This window comes from Cavia porcellus, unplaced genomic scaffold, assembly GCF_034190915.1.
Source record: "Cavia porcellus strain 051 isolate PalLab524CR breed Dunkin Hartley unplaced genomic scaffold, mCavPor4.1 scaffold_12, whole genome shotgun sequence".
NCBI classification, from domain to species: Eukaryota; Metazoa; Chordata; class Mammalia; order Rodentia; family Caviidae; genus Cavia; species Cavia porcellus.
This window is the reverse complement of record NW_026947495.1, coordinates 26,122,925-26,144,398: the sequence shown is the minus strand read 5'-3', so window position 1 is coordinate 26,144,398 and position 21,474 is coordinate 26,122,925. Positions and strand designations below refer to the sequence as shown.

Genomic DNA, 21,474 nt, shown 5'->3' with positions numbered 1-21,474 from the left:
GACTGAAATCTGTGAGGTACAACAAAACTTTCCTCCTTAGAGTTGTAGGTATTGAGTATTGTGTCTCAGCAAGAAGGAAGTAATTGAGACAGTCTTTTACTGTGATACATTAAAAAAAAATAAACACTGTATTTTAAAAATCATACCTTGTACAGAAACATCCCTGTGATTGAGAGGAATAAGGGAAATGGAGTGGTAGTGGGGGGAATGTATGAGCTTAGAAACATTAATAGGATTTTCACTTTTGTCACAGTAAAATTGAGAGCCACAGAGGAGTTTTGAGAAGTGGTACAGCTTATTCAGACTTCGTTTTTAAAAGTATCTCACTAATGTATTGCAGGAACAATGTAGGGAAAAAGACAGAAGTGGTATATCAATTAGATTCTTACAGAAATGAAGACCTGAGCTGATGGAAATTGAGATCAGGTGACTATATTTAGAGGAGGTAGCAAATGGTGAAATATGGAATGAGTAAGTACATGATTAAAACAGTTTGCGCCAAAGAGGTACAATTCAATTTTGAACATATTCAAGATCCCTTTTCCAGGTAGGGATGTTGGGTTAGAGAAGGAAATCTGAACTTCAGGCAATTCTCCATATATAAATGGGGATGTCATTGGCTTGGAGTAGTGTTTAAAGCTAATAGTGTAGTGTTTAAAGCTAAGATAGTGACTAATAAGATTACTAAGGACTAGAACAAGGAAGGCCACCAAGAGCTGAGCCTTGATACACTGGATAAGGAGCTGGATGTGGTGATGCATACCTGTAGTCCCAGTATTCAGGAGACTGAGACAGGAGGATCTCAGAGCATTTGAGGCTAACCTGGGCTACATAATGAGTTCAAGGCCAGCCTGGACTAAATAGCAAGACCTGTATTGGGGAAAAAAAAAAAAAAGTAAATGAGTCAGACTTAGAGGTGCATGCCCATAATCCTACCACTGAGAAGACTGAGGCAGGAAGATCACCATGAGTTTGAGGTCAGCCTAGGATACATAATGAATTGAAGGCCAATATGAATTACATAGTAAGACCCTATCTTAAAAAACCATAAGTAAATAAATCAACAAAGTAAATAAGCAACAAGTAATCATGAATGAAACTCATAGCTCCTTTTAAAGCTAATTTTTGTGTTCTGCCCTATGTGTGACACTTTATATCACTGATCCTTGTAATATCTTCATAGTACTTTTCTTCAGGAAATTACACATAACTCTTGCTGTACTCTTTGCTAGAATGATTTCACTTAATTCCTACTCCTTTCAGTTTTGACTTTCTAGGTGAAGCATTAAAGGGGTACATCTGATTAGCAGACTGACTTCCTACAGTACAAAATGGATATCAGTGATTAGCAAAATTGGTAGTTTTAAGACAAGTTGGAAAAATATCTGATACTTCAACTGAGAGTGGTGGTGCATGTCTGTAATCCTAACACTTGGGAGGCTGAAACAAGAGGATCACTTCAAGTTTGAGGCCAGCTTGAACTATAGAGCAAGACCCTTTCTCAAATAAGAAAGAAAGAGAAATTTAATGTATCCACGCTTAACCTCTCCTTATATGAGCTGAAGATGCTTAGTTTTCTAAGCCCATTTGATGTTTTCTTTTCATATTTTATAGCCATCTCAAATTGTATTCCTAAAAGATTTATAGACTTCCCCCCATTCATTTCTTCTGTAGTCTACAATCTCTACTGTCTCACTGACTCCATTGTTTAATATCTGCATCTGACCCCATTCTTCACATGTATGACATTAGCAAGTCCTGTTTACCTCTGATACGTTTTGGAAACTAGTTTTGCTTAAAGATGAATTTTTTTATTTTAAAAAGTAAAACAAAAAAAGATAGAAGTGATACTGAATTTCAAGAAGGGTAGTACGAAATCAACACTAGTTAATATACTGCATATTGTTATCTTAGAAGTAGTTGTTCGAGTTACAAGATCTAGGCATGAAAAAAATGATCAAACAATGAAAGCACAAACTGTTCTTTTTGATGAACTAACAGATTAGTAGTATAGTTGTCTATCTTGTATTCATATACATACATACATTTATGTATGTCTTGTCTATTGCAAAATGATTAACAGGTATCCTGTTTCCTTGTTTTCCCATTTTCGAACCATTCCATGTTGTTTTCTCAGTTTAGTTGTGAGAAGTGTATATTGAGAGGGTACTTAGAAACTTCGTTGGTATTTATGGGGACCTTGTTTAAATGAGTCATCACTCATTTTTAAATCCAGTTGCCTACAGAAGCAATGAGAATTATATTGACTAGGCAGTGATGGCAAACCTTTTAGAGCTTTCAGTGATAACAAATATTCCGCTGGGGCACATGTTATAGGTTTGCCGCCACTGGCCTAGGGCATTTGTTCTGTGGTTTCCTATTGGTAGCTCTGTCCTTCACTGATACTTTTTGAGATATAAGTCTGATTGTGGTGCTCTCCCTCTTAAAATTTTAGCAAGTGATGACTTGTAGCATTTTCAGTGAAGATAGAAGTGCTGTGTGGGGCTGGAGATTCAGCTCAGCAGTGTAAGTGCTGCCTGGCAAGTGCGAGGTTGTGAGTTCGAGCCCCGGTTACCCACCCCCCCCAAAGTGCTATGTGTGCACTATTCAATATATTGAGTGCAAGTCATTGTGGCTGTGGAGCACATGAAATATGGCTGGTTTGGTGGGGGAACTGACTTTTTAACTTAATTAGATTTATCTAACCAAACACATGTGGCTACGGATACATTGGGGAGCACAACTCCTTTAGTTTCCCTCATTTTTTTTTTCCTTTTTGGTACTCAGGATTGAACCTAGAGTCCTTGTACTGAACTACATCATTAGCCCTTTTTAAGATTCCTTATTTTGATGCAGGGTCTTGCTAAATTGCCTAGGCTGGGCTTGAATGTGCAATCTTTCATGCCTTTGCCTTCCAAGAGCACTGAGGTTGTAGGGTGCACAGTCATACCTGGTCTAGCTTCTTTTCATTCTTAAGATAGACTCCAAAGTCCTTATCAAAACTATATGTGGTATGGCCCTTGACTGTCTCAGTAGCTCCATCTTGTACCATTCTTTCCTTTGGTTTGACCACATTGGCCTCTTTTGTGTTTGCCGAAAACACTAAAGCTTTTCTCAGGGCCTTTCTGCTTACCTTGGCTGCCAGGAATGATTGTCTCATAATCTTCAACTTCAATGACTTTTTACATCCTTTAGACTATCGGCAGAACCTGAGAAGGAGATGGAAGTGGTACAATGGATCATATTGCTGAATAGAAGTATATTTACAGAATTAGGTAGAGGTAAGAAAAACAGAAGGCAAAACAAAGAGAGGAAGAATAAGAAAGAAATTAATATAGAGAGTAAAAAAATCAAAGAAATCATTAAAGGGATAGGCATTAAAAGGAGAGAAGAGAATTAGAACAGAGCTGCAGGCAAGGAGCTAACAGGTGTATGTCGTAGACAGTTATGCTCTACAATTTTTTTGCGCTCCTACAATGGTGGGGTAAGCTGAAGTGGAAGAGGCATTTGTGATCTCAGCGACTGAGTCAGACCTTGTGCAAAGTAAAGGAGAGAAGTGGGAGTAGCAGGTTGCAGAGATGGCCTGGCCGCCAAAACAGTGTGAAGGGACACACACACACACACACACACACACACACACGTATACACAAGGACGATGATGATGACAGCTAGGAGGATGGAAAGGACGAGTTTGGGATGGAGCGGATTCTGAACATGAAAACAAATGCAGTAGAGAACCTGGATTTTTTTACTTCTATTAAAGACAATTGAGGAATTCTGTAGAAGTGATCTATGGGCATGAAGATAGGGAAAATTTGGGAACCATGTGTCCAGTTCAATATCAAGCCTTTACATGAAGATGGAATTTGTTACTATACCAAAATCATTGGTAAGAAAGTGCATACTGCAGCCAGGTGTGGTGGCTCACGCCTGTAATCCCAGCACTCGGGGAGGCTGAGGTGGGAGGATCATTGTGAGTTCCAGACCGGCCTGCGCTACAAAGTGAGCTCAAGGCCAGTCTGAACTGCATAACAAGACCCCATCTCAAAAAAGACAAAAAAAAAGTGTATTCCACTTCCACAGAGAAATGTCACATTTCTAAAATAGTTTTGCTTGAGTGGATGCATATTAAATCCTGAAAGTAGTATCATTAAAATAAAAGTAGAAGGGAAGAGGAAAAATAAAGATAGTAATAAGAGATAAGAAGCCAGGTAGAAGGACAATGGGAAAATTCTGAAACTCCAGGAAACTGGTAAAAAAGGAAAGATGAAAAAGGAAAAAACAAAAACAAAAACAAAACTGAACAAAACTAAAAACAGTGCACACACTTGCTCAAAAATAAAAAGCCTGACTAGGCATGGTGGCACATGCCTGTAATCCCAACACTTGGAGGCTGAGACGGAAAAATTGCTGCGGGTTGAAGGTCAGCCTGGGATACATAGCAAGTTCAGGACCAATCTGAACTACATAGTGAAATCCTGTCTCAAAACAAACAAACAAAAAATGAAAGAATAATAGAGATGGTTAGATTAAAATTTCTCTGTGATTTCAAAGGTGGTTTTCTTCTGAAATCTAGTTTTTTTCAAATCCCTTTTATTTCAAAGAGAAGAAGAATTAACATTCAAAACACAACAATCAGAGGTCAATAGTGATGCATACACTGCTCATTGCCATCCCCAAATCAGTCACTGAGAGTGTAAGACATCTGTATTCAGTTGTCTGAACAGTACCAGTGCAAACCTTTCTCTTCAATGAACTCAAAGAAACCAGTAATACAACTAGCTTAACTATATTTTATATATGTGTGTGTGCATTGTTTCAGCTTCTTACACTAGTGAGACAATACATTGTTCACACATACATGTCTGATTTATTTCACTTATGAATATGGTCTCAAGTTGTGTCCATTTACTTACAAAAGTCTCAAGTTTTTCCTTTATGACTGAGTGGTACTCCATTGTATAAAATAACCATATCTTTTTTTTATCCATTCCTCAGTTGATGGGCATTTAGGTTGTTTCCAGGATTCAGTTATTATAAATTGTGCTGCTATGAACATGGGTGCACATGCATTGCTGTGGTACGATGTTTTTAATTCTAGGGAGAGACCCAGAAGGGGAACACCTGGGTCAAATGGAATTTCCAATTCTAGTTCTTTGAGAAATCTGCACACTGATTTCCACAGTGGTTGCACCAGTCTACACTCTTACCAACAGTGGAGAAAGGTTCCTTTTCCCCATAGCCCCGCCATTTGTTATTGGTTGATTTATTGATAATAGCCATTCTTTCAGGAGTGACGTAGAATCTCACTGTTTTAACTTGTGTCTCTTGAATGTTGAACAATTTTTTCATATATTTATTAGTTGTTTTCATTTCTTCATCTGAGAAGTATGTATTCATCTCAGATGCCCATTTTTGGGCTGGGTCTTTAAATCTGGGAGCACTGATTATTTTGAGTTCTTTATATGTTTTTGATAGTAATCCTTTGTCTGAGGAACTAAAATCTACAGTTTTGAGGCAGTGTCCTATTCAAGATATGTTCCAGCTCAGACTAGTAGATAAAGAAGACAGGCAGATCCCGGTATCAGAGTTGTATGCAGTATGGAGCATGCTAATTCTGTGACTTTGTAATCCAGTGTGATTCAGGGTGAACGCAGCCTCTGGCTGTGAGGGAGGCACCTTTTCCCTTTAGTTTAAACTCTTCTGGGAGTACATCTTATTAAAGTGAGCACAACCCAGTGACCAGGGCTCCCTAGACTAGCCCTCTCTGTTGCTGTGGAAGTGTGACACTGAGAGCCCTGAAATAAGAGCCTACTGCTGCTCCCAGACCTTCCTGGGATGGTGCCTGACCACTGTTTTTAGGAGATATGGCAGCTGCTTGTACTGTAGTCACTCATCAGCTTTTACAGCAGATAGTATCCGCGTGTGTTCCTCTTGCTCTGTATTCCCCAAGGCCTCTGGAGTCGCTTACTTTCATTTTATCTCTGTTGATTTGCTCTTCCTTTCTTGCAAGCCATGATCCAAGAGCCAGGGAGCGAGTGCAGACTGCTCCTTTTTCCATGATATCTTCTGTCTTTTCAGTTTCTCTGTAGGTTCCCATTTTCCCATCATATTTCCTGCTTCCTGGGGATCCACCTCCCTCCTTTTCTTCCCCAAGTTGTTATTTTCCAGTGTCTGGGTTCTGAATCTTGGAGAGGCTTAGTTGTTTACCATTCTGCTATCTTCCCAAAAGTTGTGTATTTTATAGTTTTTTAGATGCTGCCAGGCTTGGTTTATTTGAATATAATTCCTCAAAGGTTGAAGCCGGAGGATTTCCATGAGTTCAAGGCCAGCTTGGGCAGTATAGTAAGTTCAAATCTTGCCTGGACTATATAGCGAGACCCTGTCGCCTTCCCCCAAAAAGGCAAACAACGACGACAAAAAAGTATTACCGTAAAATTCAGGTTTATGGACGCACCTGTGAATATCATACTGTCTCTCTGGTGTGAGGAACTGAGTGTAAATAAGAACCAAAATATAAAATAGAAATTGTGAAATGGGAAGAAATTGCTTAAAAGGAAGGAGAACTAAGGAGAGGGGAAGGTAACGAAAGAAGGGAAAAGAAAAAAGTGAGAAAAGAGATAAAATGGAAACAAAGCTTTGCAAATAAGGAGAGGACAAGGGGCTGGAGGGAGGAGAGGGGAATGGGAAAAAGGAATCGAGATATATCATGCATAGGTACAGTTTCCCAGTGGTGAATGTGATATGTATCTAAATTGTACCAGTAAACTAATTTCTTAGGCTGGGGATTTAGCTCTGTGGCAATAAGTGCCTGCCTGGCAAGCACAAGGTCATGATCCCAGGTACCCCCTTTCTCCCCCGCTAAAAAAGTGGTGTAACAACCCAGCTTGGTGGTGCATGCCTGTAATCCCAACATTCAGGAGGCTGAGGCAGGAGGATCATTGCGAGTTTGAGACCAGCCTGGGCTACAAAGTGAGCTCAAGGCCAGCCTGAACGGCATAGTGAGACCCTGTCTCAAAAAACAAAACAAAACTACTCTGAAAAAAGATGCAGATTTACTCCATCCTTAAAATATTTGTTGTCATATGAAAATGTATAGTTATAAAATGATTAATTACAAAAATCTTTTTGTAGTACACTCATTTCTTCTTTTAAGAAGAAATTTAATTTTAAAATCAACTGGGTGTGGTAGTGCATGGCTATAATCCCAGAGGCTACGGCAAAAAGATCCCTGTGACTTTGAGGCCAGCCTGGATGATATAGTGAGACCTTGTCTAAACAAGACAAAACAAAAATCAGTTTCTAAAAATGTACTGGATTTATAATTTCTCAATAATACCTTTACTGTATAAAGAGATATGGCTTTATTTTGGTTTAAAATGTAACAGATGACACTGAGTTCCTAGAGATTTCTTTGATTACTTTTTAATTCAGTGCTTTGAATTTATTAGCTTACTCAGAAAACGTTTTAATTTGTCAGTGTCTATGCAGATTTATGTGGAAGATATTGCTAAGTACTGCAATGTTATTTTACACGTTTCTTTAGTATAATTTACTAATATCTATTCCCTTATTCCTCTTTCTTTTTTGTGATTTCTTTGTTTTTTAGAATCATGCCTAGAGTTCATAACATAAAAAAGTCTCTTTCACCTCGGACTTCTTGTTTAACAAGTGAATCTGATAAACAACTAGATTATCTACCTGAGAGACTAAGGGCAAAGCTGCTTCCATTCCAGAAAGAGGGCATCATCTTTGCTCTCAGAAGAGATGGCAGGTAATATACCTTTTTAAAAATGCTAAAAATGCTAAATTCCTGGCAAGGATATTTAAAAACAAAAGTTTCTTTTCAGGTATCTGTAGTCTGTCTTTAGTGGGATTTACTTTGGTTACATTAGCTCTATACTTTTATTATGATTAACTTAATTTCAGATGGAAATATGTTGAACATCTTTCAAATTCTTAAAGCATGTTTGGTTGACTTAAGTATTCAAGTTAATAGTGTCAGCATCTTATATGCTGATAGTTTTCAAGAAGGTCTTGTTCATGTATAACTGATCTTTTACAGTTTCACTTACATCCTACATTTAATTTTCCACCTTACATTAGCAAACTCTGGACATGTCTTGCCAGTACCTTATACTATTGTTTACATTTTTTTTGTGTGTGTGTTTTTTGTTTTTATCAGTACCAGGGATCGAACTCACGACTGCCTGCTTGCAAGGCAGGCGCTTATGCCGCTGAGTTAAATCCCCATGCTTATATTTCTTGAATTATTCATAATTGTAATACATGACCTCTTAAGCCACACAGGAATATTTTCTTTCCAGTAATTTTAAAAATTTTTTATTATTTTGAAGGTAGTAACATACAACAGAACAAGACGGAACAAAGTCAATTTAGACAGTGTAGTGAAATTGGTACAGAACTTCATAGCAGTTACTGGGATAACAGTAATAGGTACCACAGTATATTTTGTTATCTTCATAATTGCTCTTTCAATCAGGTATAGCAAAATAAAATGAAATCCAGAATATTATAGAACTTATCAAAACAGAATATTAAATAGAGCAATACCATTAATCAGAACAAAGCAAAACAGTGGTAAAAATATTTACCTTCAAAGAGATGGTCGAAGGAAATCCCCTTTATTTGCTATATTGCATATGGTCAGCCTCCCAAGAGATGCTCAGATCTCTGGTTCCCATTTGCTAACGGGGGTGGAGGGGATGTTTAATTTGCAGCCCATGTGCGGGTAGGCTTACCACTGGGAGGGAGGTGAGCTGGTTGCTTGGTTTCCCAGTGCCCTCAGGTTTTTTTTTTTTTTTTTTTTTTTTGAGACAAGGTCTTCCTGTGTAGGTCAGGCTGGTCTTGAGTTCACTGTGTAGCCCATACTGGCCTCAGACTCGTGGTGATCTTCCTGCCTCACCCTCCTGAACATCAGGATTACAGACATGTATCACCACACATGACCCCAGTATTTTATTATGAAAATATTTAAATATAGAACAACATTGAAAGATGTTAGAGCCAAGTATGGGGGCAAACACTTGTAATTCTAGCACCTTGGAAGGCTGAGGCAGGAGGATTGCAAATGGTTGGTTAAATATATATACATGTCTCATGTATATCTGCCAGACGTTACTGGATCATGAAGGATGCACCAGTTCCAGTATAGCAGTATTGCTTATGTTCATTTGCTAGGGATTTGCTTTTTTCTTCTCTGCAGTATAGGCTGGCCATAGATCACTTTGTAGCCCAGGCTGACCTCAAATTCCCAGTGATCTCCTTCAGCTGCCTAAGTGCTGGGCTTACAGGTGGGTGCCACCACAGCCAGATTTTTTTTTTTTTTGTCTTTTTCATTTTTATCGGTACTGGGGATTGAATTCTCGACTGCCTGCTTGCAAGGCAGGTGCTTATGCCGCTGAGCTAAATCCCCAGCCCCTGATTTTTTTTTTTAATCTTTGTGGCTTGGAACATTTTATGTGTTTGGGGGAGTATCAGGAATTGAACTTGTGCTTTGCAGGCAGGTACTGTGCCACTGAACTATATCCCCAGCCGCTGGCTAGGAACATTTTGAAAACATACCCTGGCTAGGTTGTGGGGACACAGAAACTTGCTGTCTCTCAGTGATGGTTGCTGGTAGTTCAAAATCAAGGTATAGGCAGAGTTGGTTTCTTTTGAGGGCTGAGAAAGAAGGATTTTTTTCCAGATTTCTTTCCTTGACTTACAGATGGTTGTGTTGTTTTGTTTTTCACATTTGTTTTTCATCCCCTATTTATGTCTGTGGATCCAGATTTTTCCCTCTTTTACATGGACACTATTTGTCTTGGTGAGATATAGGACAAATTCTATAGATTTTATCTTATCTAACTAGATCTACAATATTCTGTTTTTAGTTTCCCCTTTTTATTAACATGTTTGTGATACATAATAAATACATCTATCATAGGGAATTGGTACATATACATATAATATCTTGATTCTTTTTACTTTCCCTTTACCTCTCCCTTCCATCTCCCCTCTTCTTTAAATCTCTTTTCCATCTCTACAGTTGGTCTCCCTGTTTCCTATCATATTTCATTTTACTCTTGAATTTATTTATACTTTTTTTTCATAGAGCAGAAACCATGTGATATTAAACCCTCTGTGTCTGATTTATTTCGCTTAACATTATGGTCTCAAGCCACATTCATTTTCCTACAAATGACTCAAATTTTATCCTTTTTTATAGCTAAATAATACTCCATAGTGTATATATTCCATATTTTCTTTATCCATTCATCTATTGATATACACATTGATTCCAAAAGTTAGTTATTGTGAGTGGTGTTGCTATAAACGTGGGTGTCTTAGTTATTTTTTATTTGTCGCTGAGACAAAATATCTGATGCCCAAAGTTTGGAAAGGAAAGGTTTATTTTTTAGTAGTTTTTGGAGGCTTTAGTCTATATTTAGTTGGCTGTAAGACAGGGTGATATGACGGGGCCGCAGTTTATGTTCATGGCAGCTGCAAACAGCAAAGTGGAAACTGGCCAAAGAGAGACACCTTTTTTTTGTTGTTATATTGTATGTTAGCTCTACCCCTAGGTGGGTGTAGCACTGACACCATCAATCTAAGCACTAGACAGTAAACCAATCACAAATACATAATGTAAAGGCATGAGGCCTGGGGGCCACCAACATAAATCATGACAATGGGTATCATGTATCACCATAATAGGATGTACTTAACTCTTTTAGGAAGATATCAGAAGTGTTGTAACTGAATCAAATGGGATTCCTGTCTTCAGCTTCTTGGGGAATCTTCCTAGTGATTTCTATAGTGGTTGTACCAGTTTACATTCCCACTGGCAATGTAGGATTACTTTTCCCCACAGTCTTGCCAGGGTGGAATGATAGCTTTCATTTCAGGAGTAAACTATCATTTCAGGAGTAAGATGGACTCTCAGCTTTTTGATTTGCATTTCTCTAATGGCCAACGATGCTGAGCTTCTTTTGATATACTTGAGCATGTGTACTTACTCTTTAGGAGAAATGACTATTGATTTCAGTTGCTCATTTTTGATTGGGTCTTTTCTTTTTGAAGGATGATCAAAAAATTTTTAAAAATATTTTCTATACATTAGCCTCCTGTGTGAGAAATGTCTAGCAAAATTTTTTGCAGTTGTAGGCTGTCCCTTCCCTATGCTGGTTTCTTTTGTTGTACTGAAGCTTTTTATTTGTTAATTCTTAGTATTATTTCTTGTGCAGTTGAATTTCTATTGAAGTTCTTGCCTATGTCAGTGTCCTCCCGAGTTTTACCTGTTTTATCTTCTAGCAGATTTAGTGTTTCTGTTTTCATATCTGGTTCTTTGATTCATTTTTACTTTATTTTAGTGTAGGGTGAAAGATACGAACCTAGATCTATTCTGCATGTTGATAACGTTTTCCCAGCACCATTTGTTAAATAAGCTATCTTTTCTCCAGTGTATGTTTTTGCCCTGTTTGTCTAAGATTGGATGCTGTGTATGCCTGAGGTTGTTTCTGTATTTCTGTTCTATTGATTTGTACTTCTGTTTTTGTGCCCTTAATATGCTGTTTTTATCACTCTAGCTTTACAGTATAAATTGAATTCCAGGATTGTGATGCCTTCCTCCTACCTTCCTCCTGTTGCCCAAGATTGCTTTTGTTATTTTTGATCTCTTCTGGTTTCTGATTCAATTTCTAAGTAAGGTCACATTCTAAGTTTCTTGGGAGTAGGCCTAAACATATTAATTTGGTGGGGTTACAGTTCAATCTATAGCACTGCTGAGTATTGTGTAAAGTGGTTATATCAACATGTACCTGTATCAATAATGTATCATACTTGTGCTTCTATCATATCCTCATGGACATTTCATATTGTCTTTGTTTTCTGTTATATATGTAGTGATATACATTTAGGTTTTTACTTGTGTTTTATGACAAAATGTAATGCCATTTTATATGCTGTTACAGTTCATACATGGTGACAATTTGAGAAGTTTGTAAGTTTAACTGAACAACTGGTCAGGGGGCTACGGTCCTCTGTAAGTATCTTCAGCCTGTGCAAGAGGAGAACACAGATACTTTGTGATTGTTGTACCCACCCCTAGGTTGCGGTGGGAGTAGAAGGGTGGAGGTAGTAGCCTGTTTACAATGGAAGGGAGGAAAAGAGCCTTGCTCCCCACCCTTTCTCCTCTTGCTGCTTTTGCTGTCTTTTGCTGCCTTGAAGTGTTGCCCCTGTGCTGTACCACCCTGCTTTGGAGCCAGCCGATTATGGACTGAAGTCTCCACAAACTGTGAACTAAATAAACTTTTCCTTCCTTAATTGTGGCTGTCAGTATTTTGCCTCAGCAAGAAGAGAAAAGTAACCAACATATATGCTTATTAGCCTTTTTTCCCTTTTTGTTAATTGGTATTTTTAATTAATGCATGTTTGTAAGTACATAGTGATTCTATTTATATTTTATGTCACTGATAACTAAATTAATAAGCATATGTTCTAATCAGTAGCTATTAGCTACATGTGGTTATAGAGTTCTTAATAAGTGGCTATTACAGATAAAGTCTAAATTTTAATTTTTTTTTTAAGACAGCCTATTGTTATGTAGTTAGTGCTAGCCTTGAACTCTCTGTGCAGCCTAGGCTAGCCTCCAGCTCACAGTGAGCCTCCTATCTCAGCATCCTGAGTGCTAGGATTATAGATGTAGACTGCCATGCTGGGCCTGGAATTTTAAATTTGACTTAATTTTAATTAATTTATATTTAAACCTAAAGAGTCACATTATCTGTTGTATGCAGTATGTGACAGTGCAGTTGTGAGTCCTTTGTTCTATTTATTCATTTGTTTTTTTTTCATGCCAGTCTCAACTACTGTAGCTATGATAAATATTTTCGTATTATGTAGTATAATTTTTTAACTTCATTGTCCTTTAAAATTGTCTCAGATGTTATTAGCTGTCTGCTCTGCCATAAATTAGGAAATTTATATATGAATTTTTATAAAAATTGTTAATATTGAGTGGAATTGTATTACATCTGTAGATCAGTTTAGAGAGAGTTGATTTCTTTTCCATATAGAAGAATTCACTTCAGAAACACGAGTTATTGTTTCTCATTCATTTGATTTCCATTTATTTTCATCTCAATTATTCAAAAGTTTTTATACTTTTCATTGGCTAAATCTTCCTTTTATATATCATCAAATTTATTCTAGGCATTTAATATACATTTTAATCTGTCATAAATTGCCTCCCCGCCAATATCACTATTTTTGAAGTTTCTGTTTGACTATCCAAAAATTTTACTATAATGTGCTCCATTTTTGTTTGTTTGGCTTTTTTCTCACTCTTCTCAAGTCTATGCATTGATGTTACTAATTTTGGAAAATTCTCAGTCATTACCATTTCCTGTATTATTCGTGCTCTATTCTTTACTTTCTTGAACTCCAGTGCCTATGTATTGCTTAGCTTTGTTATTGTTGTTGTTGTTGTTGTTGGAGGCAGTGCCAGGAATCAAACTTAGGACCTCATGCTTGCCATGCAGGGGATATGCCTCTTAGCTACATCCCTGGCCCTTATCTTCTTTTTTGTTGTTCAGTTTACACTCACATACAATTTACTTATATATGTGTGTTTTTTAACCTATATTCTTATTTACTAATGCAGTCTTTTTTTTTTTTTTTTTTTTTTTTTTTTTTTTTGTCTTTTTCCTTTTCATCGGTACCAGGGATCGAACTCACGACTACCTGCTTGCAAGGCAGGCACTTATGCTGCTGAGCTAAATCCCCAGCCCCACTAATGCAGTCTTTTTCTGTTACTTTATTAAGGAAGAGACCATCACTATAAAAACAAAGACTAATTTTTTTCTTGCTGAGCAGGAGAAAATTGCATTGCTACACATGACTCTAAACAAACCAAGAGTTGCTATGGTATAAGGCTTTGGAGAAGTTTGGATACTTTCAGAACAGAAGTGGTTAAAGATTGGCTGAATTTCTGGGCATAATTTTGGAATTAGCCTACTAATATTAAAAAATAGTCCTTTCCTTTATTTAAATTGGAGGGTAGGATTCCGACATGGTGGCCTATGCCTTGTAATCTCAGCATTTGGAAGACTGAGGCAGAAGGATCTCAAACTTGGGAGTTTGAGACATGCCTAGGCTACAGAGTGAAACCCTGTCTCAAAAAGATCATACATACATACATTTTGGAGGGTAGGGACATTTTGCTTTGTGTTTTTAATTTTGGGTAGAGTGTGTGTGTGTGTGTGTGTGTGTGTGTGTGTGTATAGTGGGGTTTTTTTGGCTTTTTTGAGGCAGGGTCTCACTATGCAATTCAGGCTGGCCTTGGGCTCACTTTGTAGCCTAGGCTGATCTTGAACTTGCAACGAGCCTCAGCCTCCTGAGTGGTAGGATTACAGGAGTATACCACCATGCCTGGCTTGGGTAGTATATTTTTAAATCCTAGGTTATCCAATTCAGATTTACCTGGTTATGTATTTTGTTTCTTACCATATTTTAAATTTTGTCTATTTATTTCTTTTTTTAAGCTTAATTGTAAAGAGAATAAAACAGAACAATAAAATGAATCAAAACAGTGATAAGACTGGAAATATGCAATAGTTACTATATTCCATATTGTTGTCCTCTAAATAGTTGCTCAGATTATGGCTTTAGGCTTGCAAAGTCAATCAAATGATACAGTTCCTTTGAATCAGCTGGTTGCTTATTGGAGAGAGGGTGGTTGTTGTCTTCTCCCTAGCCTGTGTGCCATTTGGCTCATAGGCAGGGTTTTAGCTTTTTTCCTGGTTCTCCTCAGTCTGCCTGTCTGTTCATTTCTTTTTATTTTTTTATTTTTTGGTTTTGGAGATCAAACTCATGACCTTGGGTTTGCCAAGTGGGCACTTCCGTCACTGAGCTAAACCTCTGGCTCATTTCTTTTTAATATTTGTGTTTTTTAGTTCTAGTTATTAAACTCATGAACTCATACATGCTAGGTCAGTGCTATATTCCTGACCCTTTTTACTATTTTATTTTGATACAGAGTCTGAGTAGGTTTTTTGGGGTAGCTTTGACTTGTAATTTTCCTGTCTCAGCCTTCTGAGTTGTGATTACCAGTATCCTAGTTCATCTGCTTTTTTTTGGTGTGGGGACATGATACTATGGATTAATTCTAGGACCTTAACACTGAACTACATCCCCAGCATTTTTTTTTAATTTTGAAAGAAAATGTTGCTAAGTTACCCAGATAGAATTTGAACCTATAATCATTCTGCCTAAATCTTTCTCTAAAGCATTAGCTAATGTCTTAAATTTTGTTTTTACAGTTGAATAATCCAGTGTGTGGGAACCTTGAGAGGCCTAAATGATAGGCAAATTCTCATAGGGAGAATTTGCAAAATTAATTTCTTCTTGACTTTGTATTTCCCAGATCATACAAGTAACATAAATTCAAGTCTCAAATTTATTTTGGGGATATCTGTGTTTGTGAATTGTGATAATTTATTTTTCATATTTAAGGTTAAATTTTCTTATTGGCTTAAAAATCATGCATAATTTGACTGGGCATGGTGGCACATGCCTGTAATCCCAACACTTGGGAGACTGAGGCAGGAGGATTGCTGAGAGTTGGAGGCCAGCCTGGGCTACAGAATGAGTTCAAGAATACCCTGAACTGCATAGTGAAACTGTGTCTCAAAAAGCCTAAGTAAATAAATAAAGGATAACTTACTAACATAGACATGTTTTAGAGGTGTACTTCAATTATTTCTAGTAGAGCATTTATCCTATGTTTTCAAAGATAAAGAAGAAGACAGAACACTTTCATTATAGGGTAGTCCTGGTTGGTATCATTAGAATGTATTTCTTATAGCTTCTTTGTGTTTGCTTTTTTTTGGGGGGGGGTCGTCTTTTTGAGATGGATCTTACTATGCAGTTCAAGCTGTCTTGAGTTCAGTTTGTAACCCAGACTGATCTTAAACTTGCAATGATCCTCTTGCCTCTGACTCCTAAATGCTGGTATTACAGGCATGTGCCACAACTCCCAGCTTTAACTTTTTATTTTGACATAATTTCAAGTTTTTAGAAACATAAAAAGAACTGTCATGGGCAACCCACTTGGGACCCCTTCTATCTCTCTTTCAGACAGAAGCTTTCTTTCTCTCAATAAATATATTCTGCTAAAAAAAACTCGTATCTTTTACCTAGATTCACTAATTATATATACATATATATGTATATATAATATATATGTTTTTATATATTTAAAAATATATAAAAAGTATATTTTTATCAGTACCTGGGATCGAACTCACGACTGTATGCTTGCAAGGCAGGCACTTATGCCACTGAACTAAATCCCCAGCTCCAATGTTTTATATTTTACCATATTTACTTAATTGTTTTCTTTCCATACACAGTACATTCCAGACCTATATGCAAACATATTAGTGTTTCTTTTTCCAAAATTACAGTATATTGTCTATGTAGTGATCCTTCATCATATAGTATTATAACATAGCATATATTGTTTGAAAACAGAGATATAATTGTGTTATGTGGATATAATATACTTACCAAAATCAAGAAATTTAACTTTCTATAAAACTTTAATGTACTTGTATTTTGTTAATTATTGCAATACTATCCTTGATAGCTCTTTTTTTCATTAGTATTCAGATCCACATCCAGTGCTCAATCACTTCATGCATTTAGTGATATCTTTTCTTTTATTGTGGAACAGTTCTTTGGTCTTTCATGACACTGTAATTTTTGAAGGATGTAACCCAGTCCATTTTATAGCAAGTGCTTCAAGTTATGTTGTAGTTTGTTTGTTGTTGTACTGGGTATTGAGCCCAGAACCTTAACACTGAGTTATATCTCTAGCCCTTTTTATTTTTTATTTTGATACAGGGTTTTCCTAAGTCACTAAATTACTCATGCCAGGCTGAGACTTGTGATCCTCTTGCCTCTTCTTCAAAGAGTGCTGGGATTATAAGTGTGTGCTACCATGCCTGTCTCAATTTATATTTTTAATGTATCCTTACATTGACATTTATATTATCCTTTTCTTCTTGAATTAACGCCTAACTGAGATTGATAATTATTGTCCATTGTTTCTTAGGGAATTAATTTGGTCAAAGATTTTTTATTTTCTCTTTTTGGAAGTAGGGTCTTGCTATGTCATCCAGGCCAGCCCTGAACCGTCGTCTCTGTACACAGCCCAGATAACTAGAAACTTAGAATCTTACTTTCTTAGTCTCCCTAGTGCTGAGAATGTAGGAATGTACCACCACAGCTGTTTTAGCTTCTTTAAAGTTTTATCTGCTTTTGCTACTTTATAGTTAGTTTTTCCCTTTCATAATTGTTGACTATGAGCATTCAACATGAGGTGATATTGGAACTATGCAAATACGCTGTTCCTTGTCCAATTTTTTTCCTCTTTTATTTAGCATCCATACTTGATACCCAATCAAATCAAGTTTTGTCATGAGAGTTATAAATATATATTGATTTGCATTTTACTATAAAGAAGAGCTCTCCCTTTTCTCCCTCTCTGTTCTCTCTCCTCTTGTCCCCTTCCCTCTCCATTTACAGACCTATTCATCCATCTATCTATCTATTCATCGTCCACATGGACTCCTGGGTTACCTTTTTATTTAACATCATATAATTCCATTAATGTACCACATCTTACTTTTATGTGTTTTGGAAAGAATTATGCAGTTTATATGGATGAGCCTGACTTTTCATGTTCAACATAGTGTGTTCATCTATATGTTTAATCTCTGAATATATTGCAGTTAATTTTTTCATTTATGTGTTGGTGGATATTTATGCTGGCTAAGGTAATTTAATGCCCTTATGAATGAAAGTGGTGATAATATTGCACAAGTCTCTTTTTGGACATGTTTTCTATACCTTGTCTACTTTATCAGGCAAGTGACTGCTTAAATTTCCTTATTAAACTACCCAACATTTTCCTTCTCAGTCCACCATGTTCTAAAATTCTGTATGCTTCACATTGCCAATCTTTGTTGTCATTCATTTGTGTTTTTGCTATTCAAAATGAATTGGCTTCTATGTACTAGCTCATTGTATTTTCATTTGTATTTTCTTCATAGTTACTGATTTGAGCATCTTTTCTGTGCTTAATGGATATCTTGATTTATTATGTATTTGTGCGTATATATATATATATACATACATACTTTATACAATATTAATACAAGTATATATTGTGAAGAGTCTACATATTTTGCCCATGTGTTAATTGGATTGTCATTGTTACTGATAGGAGTGTCTTTTTTTTTTGAGATAAGGTCTCAATATGTAGTCCAGGTTGGCCTTGAACTCACAGCTCCCAAGTGCTAGGATTACAAGTGCATGCCACCATGCTCAATTTAGTTACTTCTTTTTGGTATATTCACTCTTTTTTTTTTTTTTTTTTTTTTTTTTTTTGTCTTTTTCTTTTGTATCAGTACCGGGGATCAAATTCATGACTGCCTGCTTGCAAGGCAGTTGCTTATGCCGCTGAGCTAAATCCCCAGCCACGGTATATTCACTCTTAAAATCTTTTTGCTACTCTAACCTTACAAAATGATCTTCTGTTTTCTGGGATCTTTATATTTTAACTTTTATGTTTTGATACATATTTCATCTCTAATTTTGACATACGGGTCGAGGTTAAGATTTTCAGGTCTGGTTTTCTTCCATCTTGTTATTTGGTTACTCCAACACCATTATAGAGTGTTATTCTTATAAATTACTTCAGCATCTTCGTGAAAAATCAGTTGGTCATATAGATATAAATCTAGTTCCTGGTGGTTTCCTTTTGCAGTTGGATCAGATCACTTTTTCTGTTGTTACCCCTCTTGCATTTTCACATAGATTGTTGCCCCACCCTTTTTTTGTTTTGTGATAGGATCTTGATCTGTGTGCCAGGCTGGCTTTGAACTCACTGTATAACCCATATTGGCCTTAAATTTGTAGAATCCTCCTACCATAGTCTTCCAAGTTCTGATATTGCAAGCCTCTAACACCACCTCTGGTTCTGTTAAGTGTTGGTTGGTTGAATTTATTACACTAAAATTTCTTTAGAGAAGCTATTGAAAATTCTATTACCCAATTTTGACATTTTCAAAAATGTCTTTATGCAGGGTGTAGTAACTGGGCAGGCCTATAATTCTAGCACTCGGGAAACTGAGGCAAGAGGATGTCCATGAGTTTGAGGTCAAACTGGGCTACATAGTGAGTTCAAGGCCAGCCTGAACTGCCTATTGAGACCCTGTTTCTAAAACATAAAAAAACAAACAAACAAACAAAAAAAAAACAAAATTGCACTGACATCACTGAAAATGACATCACCTTTGCTCAATAAGAAATTTCAACGTCCTACTTTCCTTTCTGACTGATTCAGGCATTGCTCCATTCTTTGGTAGGGAGCAGTCAGAGTTTATTTTGTTTTTATTTTTTTTAAATCCATTTTATTCAGAGTTAAATAGAAAAAGTAGAAGAAAAAAACAATAACAAAATTTCAAACCGTGTCAATCAGAGGTGATCAGTTCTTTTTTCTACCTGTTTTGGAACTGCAAAAGTAGAATTATGTTTTGGTAATTGACTCTTATGCATCTTTTTTCTGGATATACTATGTTCATTTAATTTCTCGTTTATATGTTTTCTTTCATTTCTGGAAGTTTTTTTGAGGCAGGTCTCACTATGTATGTAATGTGGGCTAGCCTTGAACTTGTTATTTAGCCCAAGCTGGCCTTGAATTTGTAGAGATTCTTCTGCCTCAGCCTCCTAAGTGCTTGGTTTTACAGTTGTGTGCCACCATAACCTGGAAGCTTTTCTCAAATACATTGAGGACAATTTTTAGTTTTATTTATTTATTTTTTTAAATTTTATTTAAGGAGAAAAAAAAAGCAGAGAGATGGTACAAGTTATACAGATTTACAGAAAAAAATAAACAGTAGGAAATCACTAGTTAATGGATTACATATTGTCATGTTAGAAATAATTGTTCAAGTCACAAAATTAAAGCTTGTAAAGTGGACATTCCAACAGCGAGACTGCAAACAGTTTTGTTCAATGATCCAACAAAACTCAGTGATATCATTATCTATCTTATACACTTATATATACATGTAGTTATATCATTTAGAGCACTTTCTTTTCCTCTCTTTTGTACAATGACAATTACCCATTTTGGGTTTTGTTGCTCCCACAGTTCTTATTACTTTTATGGAAGGGAGTAGAACCAAATGTGACATAACAGAACAGAGTCAATCAAATCGAAAGGGTGGACATAATAGATAATGTAAAAGCATAATACAAGGTGATCAACAATGGTTACCATAACGCCTCCTGCTATCTCTAATAGAATTGCCTATATCATCAGTTATAATAAAATTGAACAAAACAGTAAAGAACAAAACCGACAAAACCAAAACATTGGAGACATTATAGGTCTTCAAAAGTAGATAATAGTCAATGAGAATGGGCGTTATAATGAATCTCACTATCTTCACAGCTGTTGCTTAAACTTTCGAACCTGGTACTATCAAGCAAAACAGAATAGGGGGACATCAGTCAAAAACAAGATGGTGAGAGTAATACAGGGCTTTAAATCAAGATAATGGAAAGTCAAAGTGGGTTACTATAATATATCCTGCTATTTTTTATTTATTTTTCCCTTAATTAAAAGGATAAAAATAAAAAAGTAAATAATGAAGTGGAGATTGAGATAAAAGAGGGCATAACAGCAAAACAGTGCAGATCAAAACATAACCATTTAAGCAGAATAGTGTTTCACCTCAAGATAATCCTGACATAAAAGTAGTTACCATATTGTCTCTTTCCTTGAAAGAGTATAACTTCGTATACTGTAGCATCAAATATATCAAGACAATGTAAAACCATTTAAGAGAATGACAGCATTACAGGGTATTTAGAATCAACTAACAAAAAATGAACAATGGTTTCTGTATAATCTCCTTGTCTTTCAAAGTTTTTGCTTATACTATCATACATAATAAAATCCAATAAGATACAACCTGTTTAGACCAATGGAGACAGAAGAACAAAAGCTTGATGAGACTTCAAAACAAGATGATACTAAATCAGTATTACCTATTAAGACGTCATTTTCTCCAAAATAGCTGTTCCTATCATCCAATCTTCTCTGCCTCATTTCTGTTGAGCTCCTTTTCTGTCATTAGTTGTCAGTTTGTCTTCTTCATTTTGTTTTCTGCTCCATTCATTGTGGCCTCTCTGCCACTATTTCTGGATTCTTTGTAGTTTTCTTTTTTAGAATATCCTGTAGTATTCTCTGTAGAGTTGAATTGGTGGTTGCATATTCCCCTAGTTCCTCTTTATCCTGGAAGCACCTTGTTTTTCCATCAATTTCCAGGGATAGTTGTGCAGGATATATCAATCTTGGCTGGAGATTATTATCTTTCAAAGCTTGAATTATTTCCC

The 21,474-nt window shown here is 36.3% G+C and overlaps 1 protein-coding gene across 10 annotated transcripts in view; it reads left to right on the top strand.

Moving 5' to 3' along the window:
• Positions 1-21,474, top strand: part of Zranb3 (zinc finger RANBP2-type containing 3) — a 237,497-nt gene that overhangs the window by 10,925 nt on the left and 205,098 nt on the right. For 9 of the 10 annotated variants that reach the window (XM_063258994.1, XM_063258998.1, XM_063258989.1 and 6 more), the window contains one exon: positions 7,610-7,774. The exons of the other annotated variant lie outside the window; for it this stretch is intronic. In XM_063258994.1, coding sequence (XP_063115064.1) covers positions 7,610-7,774 — 165 coding nt within the window. Of the gene's footprint in view, positions 1-7,609; positions 7,775-21,474 lie in introns of those variants that run through there. 10 annotated transcript variants of the gene reach the window in all.